A 21,690-nucleotide genomic window follows, 5' to 3' on the forward strand; every position below is an offset into this window, starting at 1 on the left:
ACAAAACAGGCGAGACAAAAAACGTAATTGAAAGTTAGCTTTTAAACTTGAATCCACACTCTCGAATATCCAGAGATTTCACTTTACAAGAACAACACGATAGTTTGAAGGAAAGTAAAAATTAAAAATAGCAGACGAGGGAAATTCCCCTTTTGTTCCGAGACTTCTCATGGTTTTGTTGTTGTGGTTTGCAACCTTCAAACCATTTTCCCTCCCCTCAAAAAAAATGCCTAAAACGTGTAAAAGGAATTACAATCATGCGCGTTTATAGGTTTTAAGAAAGTAAACATGAGAACACGAATATCTAACCGGTTTAAACACGGAACTACCGGGAACCTTTTTATAGAAGACAAATATTTTATAATTTCATTTCACGTATTCTTCCCGAAAGTGAATCTCTTGACAAGGTGGCAAACCGATATATAATAGAATCTGAAAACAGTAATTTATTAAAGTACGCCAAACTACAAGCATAAGTTGAAAGGCTTAAACATGTTTTTAAACAATCCTGATGTCAAATTTAAGGACATTTAAAAATATACTATATTACCTCTTTTTAAAATTTTCACAAAATTGCCCGCTTCTTTTTCAAATTTCCTTTCCGTACAACCGTACTACCATCTAGTTAACAAAAAAATTTACGAAACTGGTGCAACTCGATGAAACAGTGTCCCCATCTTCCTCTTAAAGAGCGCATTGAGAGAAATAAACTAATATTGGAGGGTTTTTTGCATCGGTGCCGCCATCTAATCCATCGCGGGAAAAATGTAAACTTTCAATCTGGCAAACACGCTATACTACTTTCCGGAAAAATTATTTACTCCTAATTTTAATTTAGTTTCTTCTTCGAGGCGCACCATTTACCGCTTTAAATTCTTTGAGGTACAAAGTGCAAAAATCAATAGTATTCAAATTAAACCAAACTTCTTCGATACCTTGATTGTATTAATCAAACTCTCCCATAAATCACAACGGATATATTATACCAAATAACGCGTCGCCTTCAGCAGTATCGGCGACTTCCAACCAGAGTAAGTGCATTTTGGAATACATTAAATAATTCAGATTTATACATGTATTTAAAGATTTTGTTGAAGTACATGAAAAGATTATTGCAAAAAGAAACAAAATGACGGAAGCACAAGTATACAAACGGAAACATTTTATTTCAAACCTATACATTAATTTATACATCTCAACATATCATTTATTTGCAAATTGGGATGAAACCCAAGCCAATCCCCATTTCAAGTTGGTCAGCATGAATTTTAATGCTTTTGTCCACTGTTCTTCCGTATTGAACTGGATTCTGATAAAATATTAAGGAAGGGGATAAATTATTTTGCTACAGAGCACCATAATGAGATGCGGAGTCACTAACTTTATTGAGAAAGAATTCTTCTTCGTTGTATCTTCGATTCGTCCCTTCTCCATTCTATGTAAATATTTCAACGGTTTTTACTAGTTCAGGGCTTTTAATATTAATGTCTTTTTACCTATATGGCAAACAAAATTGAGAATCTCCCTTCTCTACCTCTTCTTTAAACTAAATTAAAATTTTTCATTTGTGAGGTAAATTAAAATTTTGTCAGTTAAAATATATGCCACCCATACATGGATGTTTAATCTTAAATGCATTACTAACAAAAGGCTAAATGTAAATATAATTAGTGCTGATACCAGTGTGCCTATATTTCTAGTTAGAAGTGTTTTTTAAAAAACATTTTGCTCAGTATTGCAACCTTCCCATTTTTCCCCTAACACACTTCTAAACACACTACATCCTATTACAGGGTTGCCACAAAATTTTGAAATTCAAATTTCCTGACTATTCCCTTACCATTTCAAGAGATTTTCCCTCACTTTTTAAGGCCAAAAGTTTATCAAAAGTTAGGAAATTTAAAAATGGGTCTAAAAATTTATTGACTTTTCCCAGACGTGTGGCAACCCTGTATTAATAGATTTAGGCACCATATGAAATTTTGGAGAACACTAAATATTGTTTAACATACTCTTTGTTGACCTAGTTAAAATTGGTGTTTTCTGGGAGTCAATCTTAAAGGGGAAGGCATAGGGGTCACAAAAAAACTGGTTTTGAAGCACACTGCAAAACTGGATTTTATGTTACCCCTATGTCTCCTGTTGTGAGTGATGGATCCCTTTAATGATCACTTCAGGAAAAAACTTACTCTATCTCAAAATGTAAGATTATATGTGCTACTATAACATTTGCCCTTATGTGATGAGCTTTCAACCTTTTGTCAGGTGCACAATGAATTAAAGAATTAGGGCAAATTGTCTTCTTATGAAACCCAACCCATTACGACTTATTTAGGAAAATTGGCTATAAAAAACTTTTGATGCAATGATAAAATAACTACCTGCTGTAAACAATCCAAAAAGGCGACCATTGCTTGGTCAAACCTAAATATATTTTAAAATATAAAATCAAATGGAATTAAAAAAATTAAATATTAAATCTAACTTTGTATCCCAAAAGAATTTAAATCCTCCTGAGCCATATCTATGAGAAAAAGTTTTTTGTTTATTATGAGGTAATTTATTTACCTAAACTCTAAAATCAAGAAACTTACAAAGGTAATTCTTTTGACTTATCCTCTAAGGATTCTAGGAATGAATGATTTCCGTAAGGCACTAGGCGATACCTCTGAAATGTAAGATTCATCTTTTTGGCTAATGAATGCAGTAATAATACTGTTTGACCCCAAGCGGAATTTATTTCTGACCAATCAACTGGAAAGTTCGGTAGCCTGCCTAGTCTAAAATTGTTTATAGTACCGAAATGACCACTATGCCTTTAAACAATAATCAAAGATTAAACAATGGGTTGATACTCATTTAGAAAATACATTAAATATATTTTACGCACCAAATATGAAAGGTTGCATTAAATACATTAGTTTTTTTCAACTTTTCAAGCTGTGATTGGGCGTATCGTAGTTGGTTATCAACACTATAAATTGTACAAAAACAATCAGTGTAATTAAGTTAAATAAGATTTTATTTTGTGTTAAACCTTCGTTGTTCATCATCACAGAGTAAAAGTTGTCGTTGAAGGTCTGCATAGTCATGCCAAAAACCATCTTCTTCCTGCAAAAGTTTATCTTTTTCAGTCTCTAGTGCGCCACATTCATCCTCCAACTGTTTTTCAGTGGATTCTAGTTCAGCCAATTGTTCTTGAAGTCTTAATTCTTCTTTCTTTAACTGTTCACAAACGTCAATTAAATAAGGCGGATGGAAAGGCAGTTCAAACTATATATTGCCATTACATTATCCAAATCTTCTTGAAGTTTATCATGATCTTCTTCATCATCCTCCGTTTCTAATCGCTCCAAAAATTCTCTAAATAAAAACACATTATATATTATGATGGATTTATAACTTTCCTACCTTAGAAGTATTTCTTCATTCTAGCGTCCTTACTTATAATCCTTACATTCATCTTCAGCAATTCTAAGCTGGTGATCCATTTGGTCTAATAAGGCGTCCGTGCATTCTTCACACAAAGGTTGATCTATATCCGATTGATCGGATAAAATGTCAAAGAGGCGACTTCTGACCCACAAATGGTGTCCCAAACTATCGGGAGCACCAGCTTTAGATAGGTTGCCAACCAGCATAAAACCATTTCCACTTTCGGTTAATCGAACCGGAGGAACCATTTTCCTGGACACAAAATATTCATCACTGCTATTATCCTGGAAATCATTATTCAAAACTTGAATGCTGCTTCTTGAACTACTGATTAGTGTTCCTATAAATGTTCATTGTATTGTTGAAATGTGTGGAGATAATATAAAGTAAAGGTATAAAGACAACCTGTTATATCTGAAAACATTTGATCATCCAAAGAGTCAAATGAGGTGTCTAGTTTCAACGGTTGACAACATCGCTGACAGACAAAGTTAACATTAACAGTCCTTTCATTTCTATCTGGTCGGTTTGACGCCATAATCGCAAAATTATGATAAAATTCGCACTAGAAATAGATAAAACCATTGTCAGCTATAATTGTATCACCTGTATAAACAAAATAAATGGGTAATGTAGGATTAACAAATTTGAAGAGGGATTCTGGACTCATATTTATCGACGTGGTAGACGTTAATATACAATTTGGAATTTCTAGCTTTTCATATCGAGACTTTTCATCTTGTAAAGTATTTGCTATTTTCAAGGACTAAATGTTTTCCCAAGCCATTATTTATATCACTAATTTTTTAGCTAATTAGATACCTTATACGTTAATAAGTCCCTTATTATGCAAATAATGATTATTTACGGAGACTTTTTTTTGGTAAAAAAGCATTGAGTAGCTTCAACCCCAGTTGATTCCTGTGTTATATTAGATAGTCCCTCGACCAAGTGTTTGGTTCATGGTACTAGTAGGGTGAATAATTCCGTGGGCCTTTGTCACTAGCCAATAAAATCAACGAAAAAGGATTCAAAGCTTCGATAAATAGAGAGATAATCGAAATATAAAAGCGAATGAACAAATATTTATATTCACCAAAATAGTTTAAAATTTTGTCAGCATTTCTTGGGATAAAAATTTGAAACAAGTCTTCTCAAAAACATAACAGACGACGCTCGAGTCGCGGCGCACTTTTTGACCCACTAATGAACCGCAAGGTTGCCAAGTTTCGTATAAATTACTTCCGAAGTTCCTGAACACATTGATCTAAGCTCTAAAATTGTGAGTAAACCATTTCCCATTTCTTGAATTGTAAAAATAGACTAAAGCTATCATAAAAGATAGGATAGCACAATAGTAGATTATAGACAGCAATCGTGTTTTAACATAGTTTCTTTATCTTTTTCTGCGGCTACTTTCGGAGTTAAACAGCGCGAAATTTAAAATAACAAAGTAACGCAAATAAAATCAATTTCAATGAGAATGAAGTGGTTTAAAATAAAATAATAAGTCCTAGAATAAATATAACCGGAATGGCTTATTACAAGCCTACAAGACATATTACAATGCCTTCCAGAGAGGTCTACCCACCGAGTACCTGTTGTATTAGTATACAGCGATATTGCCCACTGCCCACTGTAATTTACAACTTCTGGCCTTAATCTGCCTTTCCATTTCACTTAAAGGGCAACGCAAGTGAGCTTGCAAAAAAAGAAAAGGCAGTATGCTTTTCATCCCCCCCAACCCCTCACTCGGCTTGGCAGAGGCGGGCAGAGTCAACCGTGAATTTCGCACTTTACTGACTTTACACACATTTGGCCAGCTCACTTGCGTTTCCCTTTAAAGGGACTTTCAAGGGAGGTGTGAGGGGTCGGAAGTCGATTCAAAAAACGTCACTGAAACGACATCAGTATGTAACTTTGTAAATGCGACGAAGGGCGACCGAATGACGTATTTTAAATATACTTCAGCTCTCCCTTGAAAGTCCCTTTAATAAACTATTACAAGACGAAAGTAAAACCCCCAGATAAGTGTACCGCTGAAATGGTTTCATCGTCCAGTCTGAGCTCATCGACCTCGCAGCTCCAAACAGGGAAGATCATAACTTTTTACTTTTCCATACTAAATCCCAACCCCCTACGGCGAACATACATCCAAGATACACTGCATATCCCAAAATATTTTCTAATTCGCCAGATGTCACCGTAGAGGCGCTCTCGGGTTAATCGCTTACGCGTGCGCCGAATTCCAATAGGTTTTCGCGCATTTTTTGAATTTCAACTATCTTTCATTCGTTTTGGACCCCTCATTTTTACGTTTGGAGGGATAATATATAAATCAAAAATAATATATTTCAAAGTCTATATTAATTTAATATTTATTTTTGTTATTTTATTTTCAACAAGATAAACCAAGAATGTAGATATTTATACTTACAATGTTAAGCCCATCGCAAAGACTAAACATTTCTTCAAATTGAGGCGGTCGTCGGCTATTAATTTTTAATCCGAATTAGTTTTTCTGCCGACACCATAAGTTTGCTCCCATGTTGGCTGACGTTTTTCGGTATCACGCACTAAGCGTTCACTACTACCGGAAACAGAAACAGCGTAGGTTGCGCGTGCATTCGTTTGTTTTGAATCGCCGTGACTTAAATTGCGTTTCCTATTACTCAAAGGTTTATTTTAAATAATCATAATAAATAACTGATTATTGGGATATTTGAATGAACCAAATATACTTTTTCAAAATAAAAATTATAATAGAAAAAATACTTAAATTATTTTGTTTAAAAATAATTTATATTTAATTACCGTACCAATATTGTGCCATTCTTTTCTGGATGATTAGTCATAACAAAGTAAATAAAGTTTAATGTGCTTCCTCTCCTGGTGCAATATTTGCTATTGGAAAAACCATTAATTTTCCGCCATAATCTTATTGGATAGAAAGTTATGGTATGTCGTGACATCAGAGCCCTAAGCCGAGAGTAGCGTCAAAAAAGTTTAACCTAGGAGCAACAAACACAGGCTACACAGCACCCCACACAAGGAGAACGCAACCCGTCAAAAGTCGTGCATTTTCTTGTGTAGAGTTTTCAATGGTTAGGCGATTCTTCGCCTGCTGCCGTCGGAAGGGGAATATTCGGAAATTGTCTTCCCCCTTTCCGTAAAACGTAAAGCTTCGTCCAATGAAATTTGTACACAACACTGCGTTAAGTGTGTTTAAAGGCTAGCTGTTTCCTACTTGTGTTTGTTGTTCCTAGGGTAATCGAAGTTGAAGTCGGTACGAAATCGACGTTCGTCGGAACAACAGGTCGCCATCACCAGCGCCATTTTTCATTACTACAATTCGCGATATATTGTCGTCGGTACCAGTAGCGTTGTCGGTACGTAAATTACGTCACTTCCCACTCACAATGTCAGTGACGAAAAACGCGTCATCAACTTTACTGTTGGGAAAGTTAATGAGGCGGATTTTGAAAAGCCCGCGCGTTTCTAACTATAGTTTAGCTCGTGCCTGGCAATCACGTGATTTCGTTTCCATGGTAATCTTTACCAATAGCCCAAGGATTATAAGAATTTTTGCATTTTTGGGTCACCTTATTGTTCCGTGTGAAACAAGGTCTCATTGAAATTTTATCTATGGAAATGTTATACGGAGTCATACTTATGGGTGATTATGTTACATATGGTATAAATAACTACATTGTTTAAACTACACGCAAAAAAATTAAACTTGACATCAAAGAAATCACGAATACCTTTTTTTTTTAATTATAGAGACTTTTGAGATTATGGTGAATTTTCATTGTCAGTATTATGAATTCGTTTAAAATAGTGAATTTGTTGTTTTGTCCATCGTATGAAATTTTGCCAAAAGCTTTCTTCAACGAGCGATAGATATTTGTCAGGATTGAACTATGCCGTAATAGTTTGCTTAACAAAGGTCCCGTTTAATACGAAGCACACTGGCTTTGTTGCCAGCTGAAATATCATCTCTAAATTTCAACCAATCATTTATCAAGTCTGCAGCTGCTCGAGAGCTTTCTTCCTCTGGGCCGGCGCTGCGGTTTAGAGCCGGGACCAGTTCGTCGTTTGTTGACCCCGAGCTTCGGCTCTGGAAACAGTCGCAGTCGTGCCTGTAAAACATGCGAAAGAACGACTGCCGCAGTTAGTGCGAGGCACTTTTAGCCGCACTCATATTTATCGCGGAGCAGTTTATTGAGTTTATCACGTGCCTATACAAGGATGTAACTAAAAATATATATACTAAAACCAGGAGTTATGGCGCCTTCTTTATGATATAATTTTTTTTACTAATTACTAAACATCATTTTAATAGTAAGTTATAAATTTAATTTAATTTTTAATATTAATATATAAATTGGTATGGTATTTTGAATGAAGATAATTTTATTTAATCTTCATTACAATATTTACTACTTAAGACTACTTAATGGCGTAGAAGAAGTTATTTTTCCCGATCAGGAAAATAGCCGTAGTATTTTGGAAATGAAGTATTTCCAGTTTGACGCTCTAAATATTTTCTTTTCTTCAAAGGTTGCCGAAAGTTTCAAAAAATAAATACTTGTAATATTATAATACATTAATTCAATTGAAATTTCGCACTGTGTAATTATTCAGCGCTCAGAGTCTCTTGCGAAAATTAAAATTATACATTCAATAATATTGTCATTTCGTAATTCCATCCAGTACCAACAGAAACGTAAGGGTCACTAGTTTTGAGCTATGTAAAAGCGAATTCGCAATCTTTGAAGCGACTCGAGCTGTTTCTACGCCCCCAAAAAGTTATTCGAACGATGTCTATAAAACCGGGTTTAGTAAACCTTCGTGTATTTGCCAAATATTTAGGTAAAAAATTGGTAATTAATTAAACGAAGTATAAACCTGGTTTAATAGGCCTCATCTGAAATAGTATTATTTGGCATTTCACGTTATAGAATTATTAGATGGGTGTTCTTCGGGTTCCCCCTCCCATAAAAACTTTTAAAGGTTAACGATAATAGTGAGTGCTGTTGGCTCGCGTGGCATGAAAGGCTTACCACCACCCTCATTGTAACCCGGCCACCTGTTTAAAGGCATAAGTCGCTAGATGACTTGGGCCTAGCTGATTATTATTATTATTATAAAGCATTATTTCAGAGTAAAACTAAATATTATTATAAGACAGATTAAACGATCCCCTGGAAAACGTGTAGGGGGTACTTGTAGTAGTATAGATTGTACGCAATGTGTAGTTTGTGTACACTCCTATAAGTTACATCTAACTTTTTAGCGCGGTCTTAACCCGTCTAATATGTACGTATTAAGAACTAATAAAGATAATATATTCGACTAATCCCTTAACTGGCTCTTCGAAAATATTTAGATTTATCTCTTTTTGCGCGAACACGCTTTGCTCCAAACACACCTCTAAGCTATTATTATTTTTGTTGAAAATCGTATGTCCCACTAAACAATGGAATGCCGGCGCTGAACAAAAGAATCGAATCGGGAGTCAACGCGCGTACTTTTCACAAAAGACAAAAGTAGCGGTGTTTTAGAGATGTAAAAGCAGTTTTGCGTAACAATCGGCTCGAAACTCCGCCCCGGTAATTCGTAGTCCATAAATTAAATAAACAGTAACGAAACGGTGGGAGCGCATTTTCTGTTAATTTCGCGGCGAATCTGGAAATCTTATCCTCGTTTTTGTCCCGTCTTGTAATTATCTTTGGCGAGGAAAGACTTTTATTGTTTTACCGCTCTTTATAAATACTGATAATCACTGGCTGTTTACGTACGCTCGAGGGTAAAAGTTCATTTTTCCGCGGAATGTCACTTAGTTTGCCAATCCAGTGGAAAATTATCGAACTCTTCTGTCCCAAATTCCTGGTGCTCTCAATTTTTGAATCGCTATACCTGAAATAGAGCTTTCCATTTCGATTTCGCGATTCGAGAAAGCCACTCGCAACCCTTCCTCGAGCCAGCTTCTTTCATATTTTTCGTCTCGTTTCTGTTTGAAGCACCATGGCGGGAGGCAATTTTAAAGTTGCGAACAATGGATCTAGTAAATCTAAAAGTTCTCCGACTGTAAGTTATAAATTTTCTTTCAATATAGAGTGGGTTCACTTCCTTCTAAATATAGGGTTAGGGAAGTAAAAAATTAAAGCGTTTATTTTGTAAATTGCGCTTCAGGACGAGGGGTCAGACACTTGCCATTATTTTGTACGGGATTTCGGGATTTCGCAGAGATTTTGGCGATTTTATCAACACTTTTTGAAGTGATTTTGGGATTTCCATGTTAATTTACCATAGAGAGAATTAAAAGGTTTTGCGATTTTAGACAAAGTGTACGGGATTTTGGTAAATGTCCGACCCCTCGCTTCAGGATCGAATGGAAGCTAATTCTGCGTTCTATATTCTTTATTTTAATTAATTTAAAATAATTTATTTTTATTTTAAGTGTTATTGTAAAGGTATAAAAATGTAAATTAAATAATTCAAAATTAAATTTTTTTAGGAGGATTTTTTGGATTGCGAAAAATTTCCTACTGACTAGCCAAATTAATAATAATAAATTAATAATAATCAGCTAGACTAATACCCAAGGCACCACCTTTGGCCTAAGTCAGCAAGCGACTTTTGAAGCCATTAATTCAGGTGGCCGGGTTACAATGCGTAGGAGGGTGGTGACAAGTCCTGCATGCCACGCGATCGAGCCAACAGCTCCCTACACTTACTATTATTATTTTATTATTAATAAAAAACAATATTAATAAAAACGGCGGAAACGTTTGAAAAAAAAAGTAGCCAATTAAAAAATCTATCAATTAAATATATTGATAATCGTTATCGAGTTTTTTTTTGCAATTGATAAACGCTCCTAATGGTGGCGTGCCCTTTTCCAAAAGAAATCTCGGTTTTTTTATCTCTTATTATTATACAATATATACTCCAAAGTTATAGATATCATAACAAATAGTAAATCGTTCGGTGGCATTAACATATTTGGAGCGCGTTATCCGCGACCGTTAAAATTCGATGCTCCGGCCATCCGGAAAAATGTACGCCAAACGCTAAAAGTGTGTTCCGTTCCCGATTCACCGCCGCCTTTTTTCGCCGACTACGTTACACGCCAGTGTATATGCGATTATGCGCGCGGTTCGTTAGTTTGAAAAAGTGTGTAAAGGCCATCCGACAACGTGCATTGTTTTGCATTGCTCGGAGCGATATAGATCAGCTGTTAACGCCGTAAGCGTAGTTGGACGTTTTCGGAGCAGACGGATATGTAAAGAGACTTTATATTCGTATAACATATATATTTAGGAACGAGTATACCCGTCGTGTAATTACGCCTGGCTAGAGTTTCGCAAAGAAGAATAACCGATTCCTTTAGTAATCTTTAAATTGGAATTAAATATGTCCAACGCAACCGCGAGCAAAAAGAACTCTTATTCAACTATGGAGAACGTAAGTGATATTGTTCCGTTACCGCTCAAACTAAATCTGACAATGCCTCGCTATTTCTTGATATATTATCAATTTGATAACCAAATGCTGCGTAAACGCAGACGGCTTTTAAATTTACATGGTTTTTTAAAAGAATGATTGGCCTGGTATTATTGCGTATTTAAAATCCGTTGTATACGTAACGTAATTTATATTTATTATTTTTTAATACAGTTTTACTAGTGTTGTTAATCTTCCGTAAAAATAAAATGCGGAAAAATTTCAAGAAAATTTTCTGCAAATCGGAAAAATAAAAAATTGTAACATAAATTACCTTTTAAGGGTTTTTAATGTTATTAACTTTTTATCGATATAAAATGTCTAATATCAGTAAACATACTGCAAAACATTAATAGTGTTACGTTGTTAATCGGTTTAAACTAATCTAGATGTTTAGTTTTACTTTCAGATTCGAAAAAATGAGGCAAAAATGCCGGTTCATTTAAATTTGCAAACAATATATTAGACTTATCATGGAATGAAACCTTTTTTTTTTGGAAAAATACGGAAAAGTTTCCTCTGTCATTTTCCGACTTACAACACTAGTTTTAACTGATTCTAAAACGTTTTGTTAGTCCTTTTTTTAATATTTTGGAATTTGGATCATTAAGTATCGGTGTCGTGGTTTCGTTAAATTAGGTTTTCATTAAAATATCAGCAAAGATCTATATGTATATGTTTCTTACAAGTTCAAATTTTGGCATTGTTAAATTTGGAACTGAACCGAAAAATTATTATTTCCCGTATCCTCTACGGTATTGCTGACAGGTGCGAGAATATATTGAATCGAGGCCTTGGTTTAATAAAAAAAACTCAATATACACGTTGTTATGCTATGTTATCTTCAAACTCATACGAAGAAGCATGTATGTTATCTATCAACACTTACAAAGCTAAATTTTAACGGGCAATTTATTTTTTTGAATACTAAAGAAAACTATTCGGAAGTTTATCGAATTTACGTGACTATTATAATAAACGCTAAAACCATTCTCATAAAGACAAACCCTAAATAATATATAAGCTGATATTTTAGTGTTTAAACTCATAAGTCATTTCAGAATTAATGATTAAGTTTTTCTTATACCACTTATATGTAGCTAATAAAAATTATTAAGAATTCTGTTTACACTAAATTACCGTATACTGTTTTATTAATAAAAACCATTAATTAATACAATAATTAAATAGCGTATGGTTTATAATTAATAACGTTATTGTAAAACTTTAGTCTAATTTACTCATAATGTAATTTCTCATTAAAATTTATAAAACATATTATAGTCATTTAAAACCGGCACTTTTCTATAAAGGTATAAAATAGTACCGAATATAAAATAAAGGATGACCACAGTTCCTATATTTCCTATAATTTAACGTAATTCCTTTACCTCCTATAATTTAACGTAATTCCTTTACCTCCTATAATTTAACGTAATTCCTTTACCTCCTATAATTTAACGTAATTCCTTTACCTCCTATAATTTAACGTAATTCCTTTACCTCCTATAATTTAACGTAATTCCTTTACCTCCTATAATTTCATTAAATTTCCTATAATACCCTATATTTTAACTCAAAAGTCTGAAGAAATTAAAATAGTTTATATTTTACCCTTAGATATTTTCTATTTTTCTTAAAGTGATATTTATAATCACTAATGTAATAATAAAGATGGTTCTCACTTTTAATTAATTTATTTTTCGGTTATAAATTTTATTTTGAACAATTTTGACAACCGTTTTCATTTATTGACATATAAATAATTTCATCCTATCCCCCCCCCCCAAATTTTCTTCCTATATTTCACTGATAAATTTCCTATAATTCCTTTAAAGGATTTTAAAATATTTTGTGGTCACCCTGTTATTAATTACAACCGTTATTAAGAGATTGATATATAGAATAATTAACAATTTGTATTTAATTTGCAGGACCTAATGTCTGAGAGCTACAGCCGACGTAGCTGGAAAGGGATAGCGTGCGCCCTTCTGGTTATTGCGGCATGCGCTGCCATCATTGCAATCATCGTGATATACGCAGGACCCTGTAAGTCCATTTCTTCGAAGCCTTGAGAAATTGACAATTAACTGTAGCGTCCTTCGTAAAAATAGCGCGTCCAGCAAGTTCTCCGCAAACCTTGAAGTTGGAAGATGTGATGGCGGGAAAATATTACGGCAGAGGATTCAACGGAACGTGGGTCTCAGGTAAAATCTGCCCACTGTGTTACATATAATAGGTATATTTATAAAATACGGGAGGTCACGTGTAAATGTTTTTCCTACGTCTCTAACTATAGTTATTGGAGTCGATTATTAGTGTTTCCCATTTGATCGCTCGAGATTCACTCGGAATCTGTCTCTAACGTCGTAGATCTCACCCTAATCGACTAGAGTAAAACCGCAAATGGAACATATCATTAGCATATTTCCGCGGTTTGTGGTTTTGCGTCTGCTAGTAATTTCAATTTTCGCGTCTTGGTGTGCCATTTTGCCCAAAAATTTAAAAGGAACACGCAAAAATTTGCTCCGATCTCGATCTGTCGAAATCGGCAGATCGGTTTTGGGCGATCTCGGAGCTCCCGAGAGCGGGAAATGGAACACGAGAAACTTGATCGGAGCAGATGCGAGCACGCAAATGTAACATAAAATGTTGATCAGAGCGATCTAGAGCGCTCTCGAGGGCAGTCAAATGGAAAATTCAATAATATTTTGGAATTTGAAGTCCACGTGCGAACCGCGGGTTCCAATAAAGTACTGAAACGCTTAAGATCGTAAGGCGGAGAAAAACATTTAAAACTTTTTTTTTATGGTTTAATTTACGGAAACACCTATTGGCTACTTCATGTTATAGAAGTTAACTTAATGGGAAACAAAATCAAAGAAGGAAACGGAAAGGCAATTTTCCAAGCAGGAAAAAATTGAATGGAAATTTTAACAAAATTACTCTCCTTTCTAGATACGAAATTCGTCTACACCAACGAGGAAAAAGACATTCTAGTGTACGATGTGTCAACTGGGAAAAGGCGCACTTTGGCCTTATATTCATTATATTCAACAATAGTAAGCGATGTTTTCGAATTCAAAAGTAGTCAATCTGGCCTCTTTAGATTATGTTTCACCTTATCGCGTTTGAACAATAATTTAGTCTGTCCGACTAATTAGTTTTGGCAGCTCGCTTCAACAGAATTAGCTACCAAAATGATAATGGGAATCATTGAACAATTATCTTTAAAATTTATGTGTGTGTGTTAAAACGACTTATACAACTTAAGAAATTATCTTTACAGTCTGACACGGGAGTGTCTTTTAAAGTTTCACCGGATCTCAACTACATTTTGTTCTTTTACCAAATTAAAACCGTAAGTTTCGTATTAATTCGTTTTATAATCGAGGGAAGTAATGGTTCGCGTTAAGAAATCCCATTACAGCTATAACATTGACCAGTCACTCGAAGGTGACAATGATATTTGGGACAGCCTTGGCGATAGGTAGCGTGTCTAGGTTACCAGTTTGTGTTCTATCAATTCGTAGCTTGCACTTGGGTGTGGCCTATTTTCGTTGCCATAGTAACGAGGTTTGGTCGGCCATGACATTAGGACTCCTATGGTGGTCGCGTTATTATTTTCTCGCGGTAAATATGGTCACGGGGTGTTTGCCTCGTGATTTGTGACGTAGTAAAATGTCATGGCGGCTGTTTTAAGGCGGAGCTTAGCTATGACGTATGCCAATGACGTGACGAGCAAGGATATAATATCCGAACTACTGACTCATCTATTCGAAACTATATTACCAGTTACCCATAGGAGTTGAAGTAAAAGTTTAAATTTGTTCGTAATCAATGAATTATTATTCGACCTGATGAAGCGAAACTAGTTGTCGTAAAACAATCTAATGTTTTTAAAATTTTATTGCGTAGTGAAATTTGTTTTATTTATAATTAAGTTGTTATTAATTGTTAGTAATCAATGCAATTTTTTTAATGCTGAAAGGGATGGTTTACAAGTAAATTGATGGTGGAATATTATGTGTTTTAATTAATGACTAACCATATAATCTTGGTTTTATTTAGAAATTCAGATATTCTTATTCGGCGAGGTACAAAACATACGACGTGATTTCAAAGTAATTTTCAATACTACGGTTCTAAAGACAGTTTCAACGTTCGCAAATCTATTATTGCAGGGATATTCAACCGCTAGCCGACGATTACGTTTTGCAGTTTGCGGATTGGGGTCCAAAATCAAAACAACTGGTATTGACAATAATAGCTATCCTAACTATTACGAGATGTGGGTTAACGTGACCCGTTTTCAATCTGGCAGGTGTACGTCAAGAACAATAACATATACTACAAGGAGTCGATCAAATCTCCGGATTCGGCCATTCCCGTGACGAATGACGGAGTGGACAACATCATCTATAATGGAGTTCCGGATTGGGTTTACGAAGGTACGTGAATTTCACATACTAAAACCTCGATTAGGTCACCTCGGAATACCTTCCCGTTAAGGCGTATAGCGCTTCGTGACAATTGGGTCTCCTAAACTAGATATTCGATTTCGCCGAATGAGGTTTTCGATAGTCACGTCCTTTAGTTGTTTACTTAAACGCGACACAATCATTTATGAATATTCATCATATCAAGCGAATCAAGGCCGACTTAAAAATTATTTTAACCCTACAAATTGTACGTGTTAAATTAATTTTGTAGAGGAAGTACTATCGTCCGACAACGCTCTGTACTGGTCCAAATCTGGCAGTAAACTTGCCTTTATTCGATTTAACGACTCTGAGGTCAGCGACATGCCTTTCATGGAGTACGGCTCGTACCAAGATCTCTACAACGTTTACCCGAAAGTTGTTAAGATCAAGTATCCGAAGGTATAAAAGTCACTATTCGATAAAATTACTATAATATATCGTTGGCTTGAAACCATTCCAGCCTGGCCTGAACAACCCCACAGTCACCGTGTTCGTCGTGGACTTTAATGGACATTCTTCGCCTATGGAAGTGCAACCACCCGCGGAAATAAGCATGTAAGAAATTCGATCTATTTCGCGACCTACTAGATTCAACGCAACGAGATTAGGGCTGTGCGAGTAGTGGTTTCAGACAACCGAGTCGGGTATCGAGTACCAAATTCTTTTTCATCGAGTATTCGAGTCGTGTAATATTGAAGTCGAGTACTTGATTAAGGGTAAACTTTATCTTATTCGACTCAAGTAACTAAAAAAAACCTAGAGTAATATTTTTAACGAGTCGGGTTATCGAGTACTTGATTAGGAGCTGGTTTTATTCAATTAATTATGAAATTAAATTTAAAAGGAGTATAAAGTAACTTTCAATGCTGAAAAATATTCCTTTAATTTAAATGGACAACAAATTTTACAACTTTGTAGGTAACGTTTATTGTCCCCAAAAAGTTGTAAAAACCCCTCTTTGAACTTTAAAGCAACGGGGATAGAAAAAAACAATACTCGACGAGTTTAGAGAGCAGCTTATTCGAGTAATCGGGTACCCGAATATGCAATTTTTTGGTACTCGGTAATCGACGAGTATTCTCCATTTACTTATTCGAGGTCGAGCTCAAGTACTCGACCTCAAAAAAGGTAGAGTACTCTATGATATTAGAGTACTGGCACAGCCCTAAACGAGATGGATGATCATAAATATCGCTTTTTTCAGAGATCACTACGTTGTGTCCGTTACTTGGGCCACTGACGATGTCCTTTACGTGTCTTGGGTGCCCAGGCTGCAAAACCGCATCATCTTTTCCGAGTGCCGTTTGGCGCGTTTCTCGACCACGTCGTGGCAATGCAAAAAGGTTAGACGCGACTTCATGTTTTTTGGGGATGCATCGATGTATCTTCCTATCGGTATCGGTGTCGGTTAATATCGGCTTAAGTGAAGCCGATATTCGCCAATACAAATAACATATAAAAATAAGATAATTCTCTATGAACTAACTAATGATAATATTTTGATTGGCCGCGCCACGTACGCCAGACTTCAGAAGCTAGATCATACCTTTTTTAGGTGATTTGTGATAGAAAATATGTATCACGTAAAATGAAAAGAAAAATATTCGGATATGCTCTGGCAAACTTTTTTCATGACCAATTAGAATAAAATGGTGTGACAGTGTACTGAACCATCTTTTACAATGATTTTATCATATACGCTACTGTTATGATAGATAATTTGGTTAATATCAGCCGATATATTTCACGAAAACGTTTTTGACAACTTAAATAGAACCTTTCTCTTTGTAAATTAACATGGGAAAATCGAAGAAATAAATGTTTTTTAATTTGGGTATATATAATTAATTTTGGTAAGTTAATGTAAAATGGGTAAATGCGAGTCAATTATGAAAATTTGCCCACAATATTTTTATTTAAAATTTTTGAATATTTTAAATATTTACAATCTTCGTATTTCCCATGTCAATTTACATAGAGAAAAGTTAAATTTTAGTTGTCAAAAACGTTTTCGGATGCTATGGCAAAACTACAGCCCGTAGCAACTTTAGGTCTACTTAACTCCCGAGTTTAAACAAAACCGGTGAATTACACCTCGGGTAAGTCTCCTTGTTAGAATCAAAGGGGCTTTTAATAGATTTTACGTATTTTTCCAAGGGAATGAAAAATTAGAAATAATTTATAATGTTTCGTTTAGTAATTAAAAGAACGAATTAATTGGTAATCTTTGTGTAGCGCAATCGAAGCTTTCGGGGCACCACGTTTAGGAAATCGGCAGTTTAGCTATCTCCGATCAAAGTCGTTGTACAGTAATTATTCTTTCAGAATTCGGAAATAACGAGCAAAGGCTGGATTGACGACTACACTCCACCTCTATTCACGCCCGACGGAAGTTCCTATTTCGTCATTAAAGCCTACAACGATAACTACCGCCAATTAGTCATGATAAGCTCTAATGTAAGTATGCTTAATTAACGGTTAAAAATTATTCGGATTTAAAACGCATCTGGTAATATTTTTTTACGTACAAAATTTACCGCCTAAAGACCCTATTTTATATTTTGCTTTAATTAAGTTGTAGCTCAAATATTTGAATATTTTAGGGTGGATCGGAAAAATTCGTAACAAATACCACGAGTATTTCGGAAGTGACTAAAATTTTAGGATACGATCATGGAAAATCGCTGATGTGAGCTTCGAAACGTAATCCCAAATTTAGCAAACGTAATTTCTAATTTCGCGTCTTCTTCAGATACTATTCTCGAACGAATCCTAACAATCCAGCGACTGTGAACGTGTTTTACATTAGCGTAAACGAAACTGGCCAAGAAGTGTGTTTGACGTGCGACTTGGATTACGAATGCGGGTTCTACGGAGCCAGTTTAAGTCCGGAGAATTCCTTCGCGGCTGTCCAATGTTACGGGGGGTACGTGGCCGAGTACCCGCCGTGGACGCACTTAAGAACCCTACCCGATAACATATTAGGTAGAAGAATATTTAAATACGCTAAAATTGACGCGGCTAATCCGAAAATATCTCGTAGTGAAAAAGTGGGAGACCAACGAAGAATTTAAGCTGAAAATATCGAACGAAACGTTATGCAATTTCCAGAACTTGTCCGTGCCAATTAAAGGAGGATACAGTTAGGAAACCATCGATTGAAATATTTCACTTCCAAATGCTAACACTTGGCTTTCTATTTCAGCGGCGAATGTGCAACTCTATTTGCCCAAAGATTTCGACAGCAACAGACGATACCCGCTCATTATCGAAGTGTAAAGCTTTCGCTTTAAATGAAGTGAGAGTATTTAAATAATTTCGGTATTTCGCAGATACGGAGGACCAGGTACGTCAGCCGTGAAAAACTACCATTCCGTAGACTTCGGAACGTACGTAGCGTCGGTGGACAAGTACTTGTACGCCAAAATCGATGGTCGCGGTAGTTCCGGCAGAGGGAACAAGTTAATGTTCGAAATCTACAAAGGCTTAGGCTCGGTCGAAATACAGGATCAGATTGACGTTGCCAAGTACGTCGTTTGATCATTAACCTTCTTAGTTTACATAGAGTCCCGTAGCAGCCAGCAACCAGAAGCTCGTAAACTGCTGGATTTTCGTCTGCCGAGTTGACGATTTGCTATTATAAAACGCAAGGTGTCTACTTAGCCAGCAAAAATTCGCTACGTGGCTCTTACGTAAACTGAGAAAGCTAATTGGGCTGTGTATATAGTATAATCGTTTTATGATTCTTGAAGGTTTATGAGCTTGAACTTGTCATACGTTGACCCGAACAAACTCGCCATCTGGGGTTGGTCTTACGGAGGTTTCGCCGCGGCTTCGGCGTTGGTCGACGGAAACGAAACGTTCAGATGCGCCATGTCAGTAGCGCCAGTTACCAGCTGGTACTACTACGGTGAGCTTTAGCACGTGCGCCTTTCAACTATCTACTTTTAACCGCTTGATCTACTTCGTTATTGCAGATTCCGTGTACACCGAAAGATTTATGCTAACTCCCGATCAGAACTTGGAGAACTACAGAGCGTCGGATTTAATGTTTAAAGCCGACAAATTCCGCAATAAAAAGTTCATTTTGATTCATGGCACCGCCGATGGTACCTCCATTTTTGCCAAATATTTTTCCCCCGGCTTAGAATACGATTTGAAAGACTTCTTGGCAATTTATTTTCAGATAATGTGCATTTTCAACAATCCATGATGTTAACCAAAGCGTTGAATAGAGCGAATGTCTTTTTCGATATGCACGTAAGTGTCTCGGGGCCATTTGGTAACGATGAATTCGCGTATTTGTCACTGAAGTAACGTTTCGACTTTTTTGCAGGTATATCCGGATGAAAACCATAGCTTGTCACCTTCGAAATACCACGTATATCGGACTTTGAATTCTTTCTTAAAAGAATGCTTCGCGTGAAATTAATTCGAGACGATTTAATCACGTTTAATCCGGTCTCGAACGTTTCTTAAATATATTTTGGACCAATGAAGCCTTTGAACGCAAATTCATTGAAGTTCAAATAATATTTATTTTTTAACACTTTTTTTTTGTGACGCGAGCGGGTGAATTCCATTATGTCGTCCTCGTCTTTCCAATTCAAATTTTTACGAACAAAAAACTTCAAAAAAGTAAACTGCGGATGAATATTTTAATAATTGTTGATTTAGTATTTGAATGACGGCCCAACCGTCGTCCTAGTCAGATTATTTAGCCATATTAACGTTTCCGATTGGGCTCTCATTTTGAAAGCGACCGTTTGAAATTCCAAAGATTTTTTAGTTAGGCAAATTCTAGTTGCATTAAATTTTAAAAAGTTTTAATAAATGAAAGTGTAAATTTGAAAAATATTGTCTTTTATATTGTTTCGAAATTTTGGCCGTATTATTTTAGAAAATACAGGTTGTCCACTAATTTTTTAAATCTCAAATTTCTATGGAACATTCCTCTTGCAGACTGCAGGAAGACATTTACTAGTGTAAAATTGAATGACCTTGAACGATGTATTCAAGGTCATTCAAAAACTATCTCGAGAACCTTTAGGTTTACGGATTTGGTTCCAATTAGAAAGTTGTTGCTCGCCATATTATTAGTTCAAATAACTTTGATTTGACCAGATTTGACCAACCAGAAGCCGAGAAATTGAAGGTTAATTAATTCGGTGTTTGAGAATAAAATAATCCGATTAGTTTTAATGTGACTAAATCAAATAAATACTGAATAGTTTACAACGGTTCCACTATGCCACCATCGTCTACAATACATGCTTGAGCTCGTTTAACCTTGGAGGAATAAAACAAGTATACAGGAGTTGCGGAGAGCTGCGAAATCGGTTTCGTCAGTGACCGTGAACTCGCGCGAGACGGAGGGGTTCAAACGCGACTAGCGCCAACGGCATATGGAATTTTGCAACTATTATCGTTTTATATCATTGTTTTCGCGTCGTCTGGTTTGTTTTATTCCTCCAAACAAATACGAGTCATTTTGGAAAAAAGCGCAAAGAATTTAGAAATGTTTCAAAACAAACCAGACGACGTGAAAACAATGCTGTAAAATGATAATAGTTGCAAAATTCCGTATGCAGTTGGCGCTAGTCGCGTTTGAACCCCTCCGTCTCGCGCGAGTTCACGGTCACTGACGTAACCGATTTCGCAGCTCTCCGCAACTCCTGTATACTTGTTTAATTCCTCCAAGGTTTAACGACGGAGTTCAATTATTCTAAAACTTGTTGTCATGACAACCAATTTTACAGAAATCAGGTTCAAATAATTAACATTCTGTGTAATGCGAAATATCAAAATAATAATAAATATACCATCACCTTCCCCCAAAATAATTGCTGGTCGAATATTTGGGTGATTCGGTTGTTTGTGTTTTATCCCAGGTAAGGGAAGGGCCCGTCCTTTTACCGGGAGATCTTTGGTTTTGTGGGATAGCGAGGAGATCACAGCGCCCCTTTCACCCCTTATTGATATGCCGACGTGACTAAGACCACTTGTTGGATTGTCATTTATATTTCTTATACATTATATATTATAAATTAATGTGTTAAAATATGCCTACATGTATTATACACATTTTTACGTTTATATTTATTCTCAAAATTGAAGAGTTGGAAAAATATTACGCGAGATAAATAACGCGAGTTTTTAATAACTTGCGCTCGGACGCGAGCTAAAAAGAGATGGTAACGGTTTTGATTTTGAAAAGGCCTCCATTTTATGATCGGACCAAAATAATTTTTATTTCAAC

At 35.7% G+C, this 21,690-nt stretch overlaps 2 protein-coding genes across 4 annotated transcripts; one reads left to right on the plus strand and one right to left on the minus strand.

Moving 5' to 3' along the window:
* The first annotated feature begins 841 nt into the window (after positions 1-841).
* LOC149947619 (dipeptidyl peptidase 4-like) lies at positions 842-20,286 on the plus strand. Of its 3 annotated transcripts, none has more exons than XM_090171230.1 (21): positions 842-1,031; positions 12,882-12,996; positions 13,062-13,154; positions 13,906-14,009; positions 14,237-14,308; positions 15,019-15,071; positions 15,132-15,201; positions 15,272-15,398; positions 15,661-15,830; positions 15,892-15,986; positions 16,636-16,774; positions 17,757-17,888; positions 18,035-18,120; positions 18,184-18,416; positions 18,475-18,573; positions 18,637-18,706; positions 18,764-18,958; positions 19,184-19,341; positions 19,409-19,540; positions 19,618-19,691; positions 19,768-20,286. In XM_090171230.1, exons 2-21 carry the CDS (start codon positions 12,888-12,890, stop codon positions 19,855-19,857), a joined length of 2,301 nt encoding a protein of 766 aa, XP_090027356.1. In that variant the 5' UTR covers positions 842-1,031; positions 12,882-12,887; the 3' UTR covers positions 19,858-20,286. The 3 variants fall into 3 exon arrangements, with proteins under 3 accessions (XP_090027356.1, XP_090027354.1, XP_090027355.1); XM_090171228.1 differs by lacking the exon at positions 842-1,031 and adding an exon at positions 9,280-9,528; XM_090171229.1 differs by lacking the exon at positions 842-1,031 and adding an exon at positions 10,400-10,908.
* On the minus strand, positions 1,096-4,666 carry Atg6 (Beclin-1-like Atg6). Its single transcript, XM_090171231.1, has 12 exons — positions 4,532-4,666; positions 3,841-4,000; positions 3,445-3,775; positions 3,291-3,363; positions 3,038-3,225; positions 2,891-2,974; positions 2,595-2,816; positions 2,486-2,524; positions 2,382-2,424; positions 1,497-1,546; positions 1,382-1,435; positions 1,096-1,309 (listed from the first exon to the last, which is right to left on the minus strand). The coding sequence occupies exons 2-12, from the start codon at positions 3,971-3,973 to the stop codon at positions 1,204-1,206; spliced, it is 1,323 nt and encodes a 440-aa protein (XP_090027357.1). The 5' UTR covers positions 3,974-4,000; positions 4,532-4,666; the 3' UTR covers positions 1,096-1,203.
* Positions 20,287-21,690: the final 1,404 nt, after the last annotated feature.

The sequence above is a fragment of the Leiobunum rupestre genome, chromosome 4 (genome assembly GCF_980474605.1).
Source record: "Leiobunum rupestre chromosome 4, qqLeiRupe1.1.hap1, whole genome shotgun sequence".
Lineage (NCBI taxonomy): Eukaryota > Metazoa > Arthropoda > Arachnida > Opiliones > Sclerosomatidae > Leiobunum > Leiobunum rupestre.

Excerpts from the sequence above, each read along its gene's own strand:
- Atg6 (XM_090171231.1), bottom strand. The coding sequence starts at position 3,973 with ATGGCGTCAAACCGACCAGATAGAAATGAAAGGACTGTTAATGTTAAC. Across the intron at positions 3,776-3,840 it reads AATGTTTTCAGATATAACAG|GAACACTAATCAGTAGTTCA; the intron begins GTTGTCTTTATA and ends GAACATTTATAG. Across the intron at positions 1,547-2,381 it reads TTTTGGATTGTTTACAGCAG|TTTAAAGAAGAGGTAGAGAA; the intron begins GTAGTTATTTTA and ends ATTTTAATTTAG.
- LOC149947619 (XM_090171228.1), top strand. The coding sequence starts at position 9,466 with ATGGCGGGAGGCAATTTTAAAGTTGCGAACAATGGATCTAGTAAATCT. Across the intron at positions 15,202-15,271 it reads GTCCAAAATCAAAACAACTG|GTGTACGTCAAGAACAATAA; the intron begins GTATTGACAATA and ends TCAATCTGGCAG. Across the intron at positions 18,707-18,763 it reads TACCCGCTCATTATCGAAGT|ATACGGAGGACCAGGTACGT; the intron begins GTAAAGCTTTCG and ends GGTATTTCGCAG.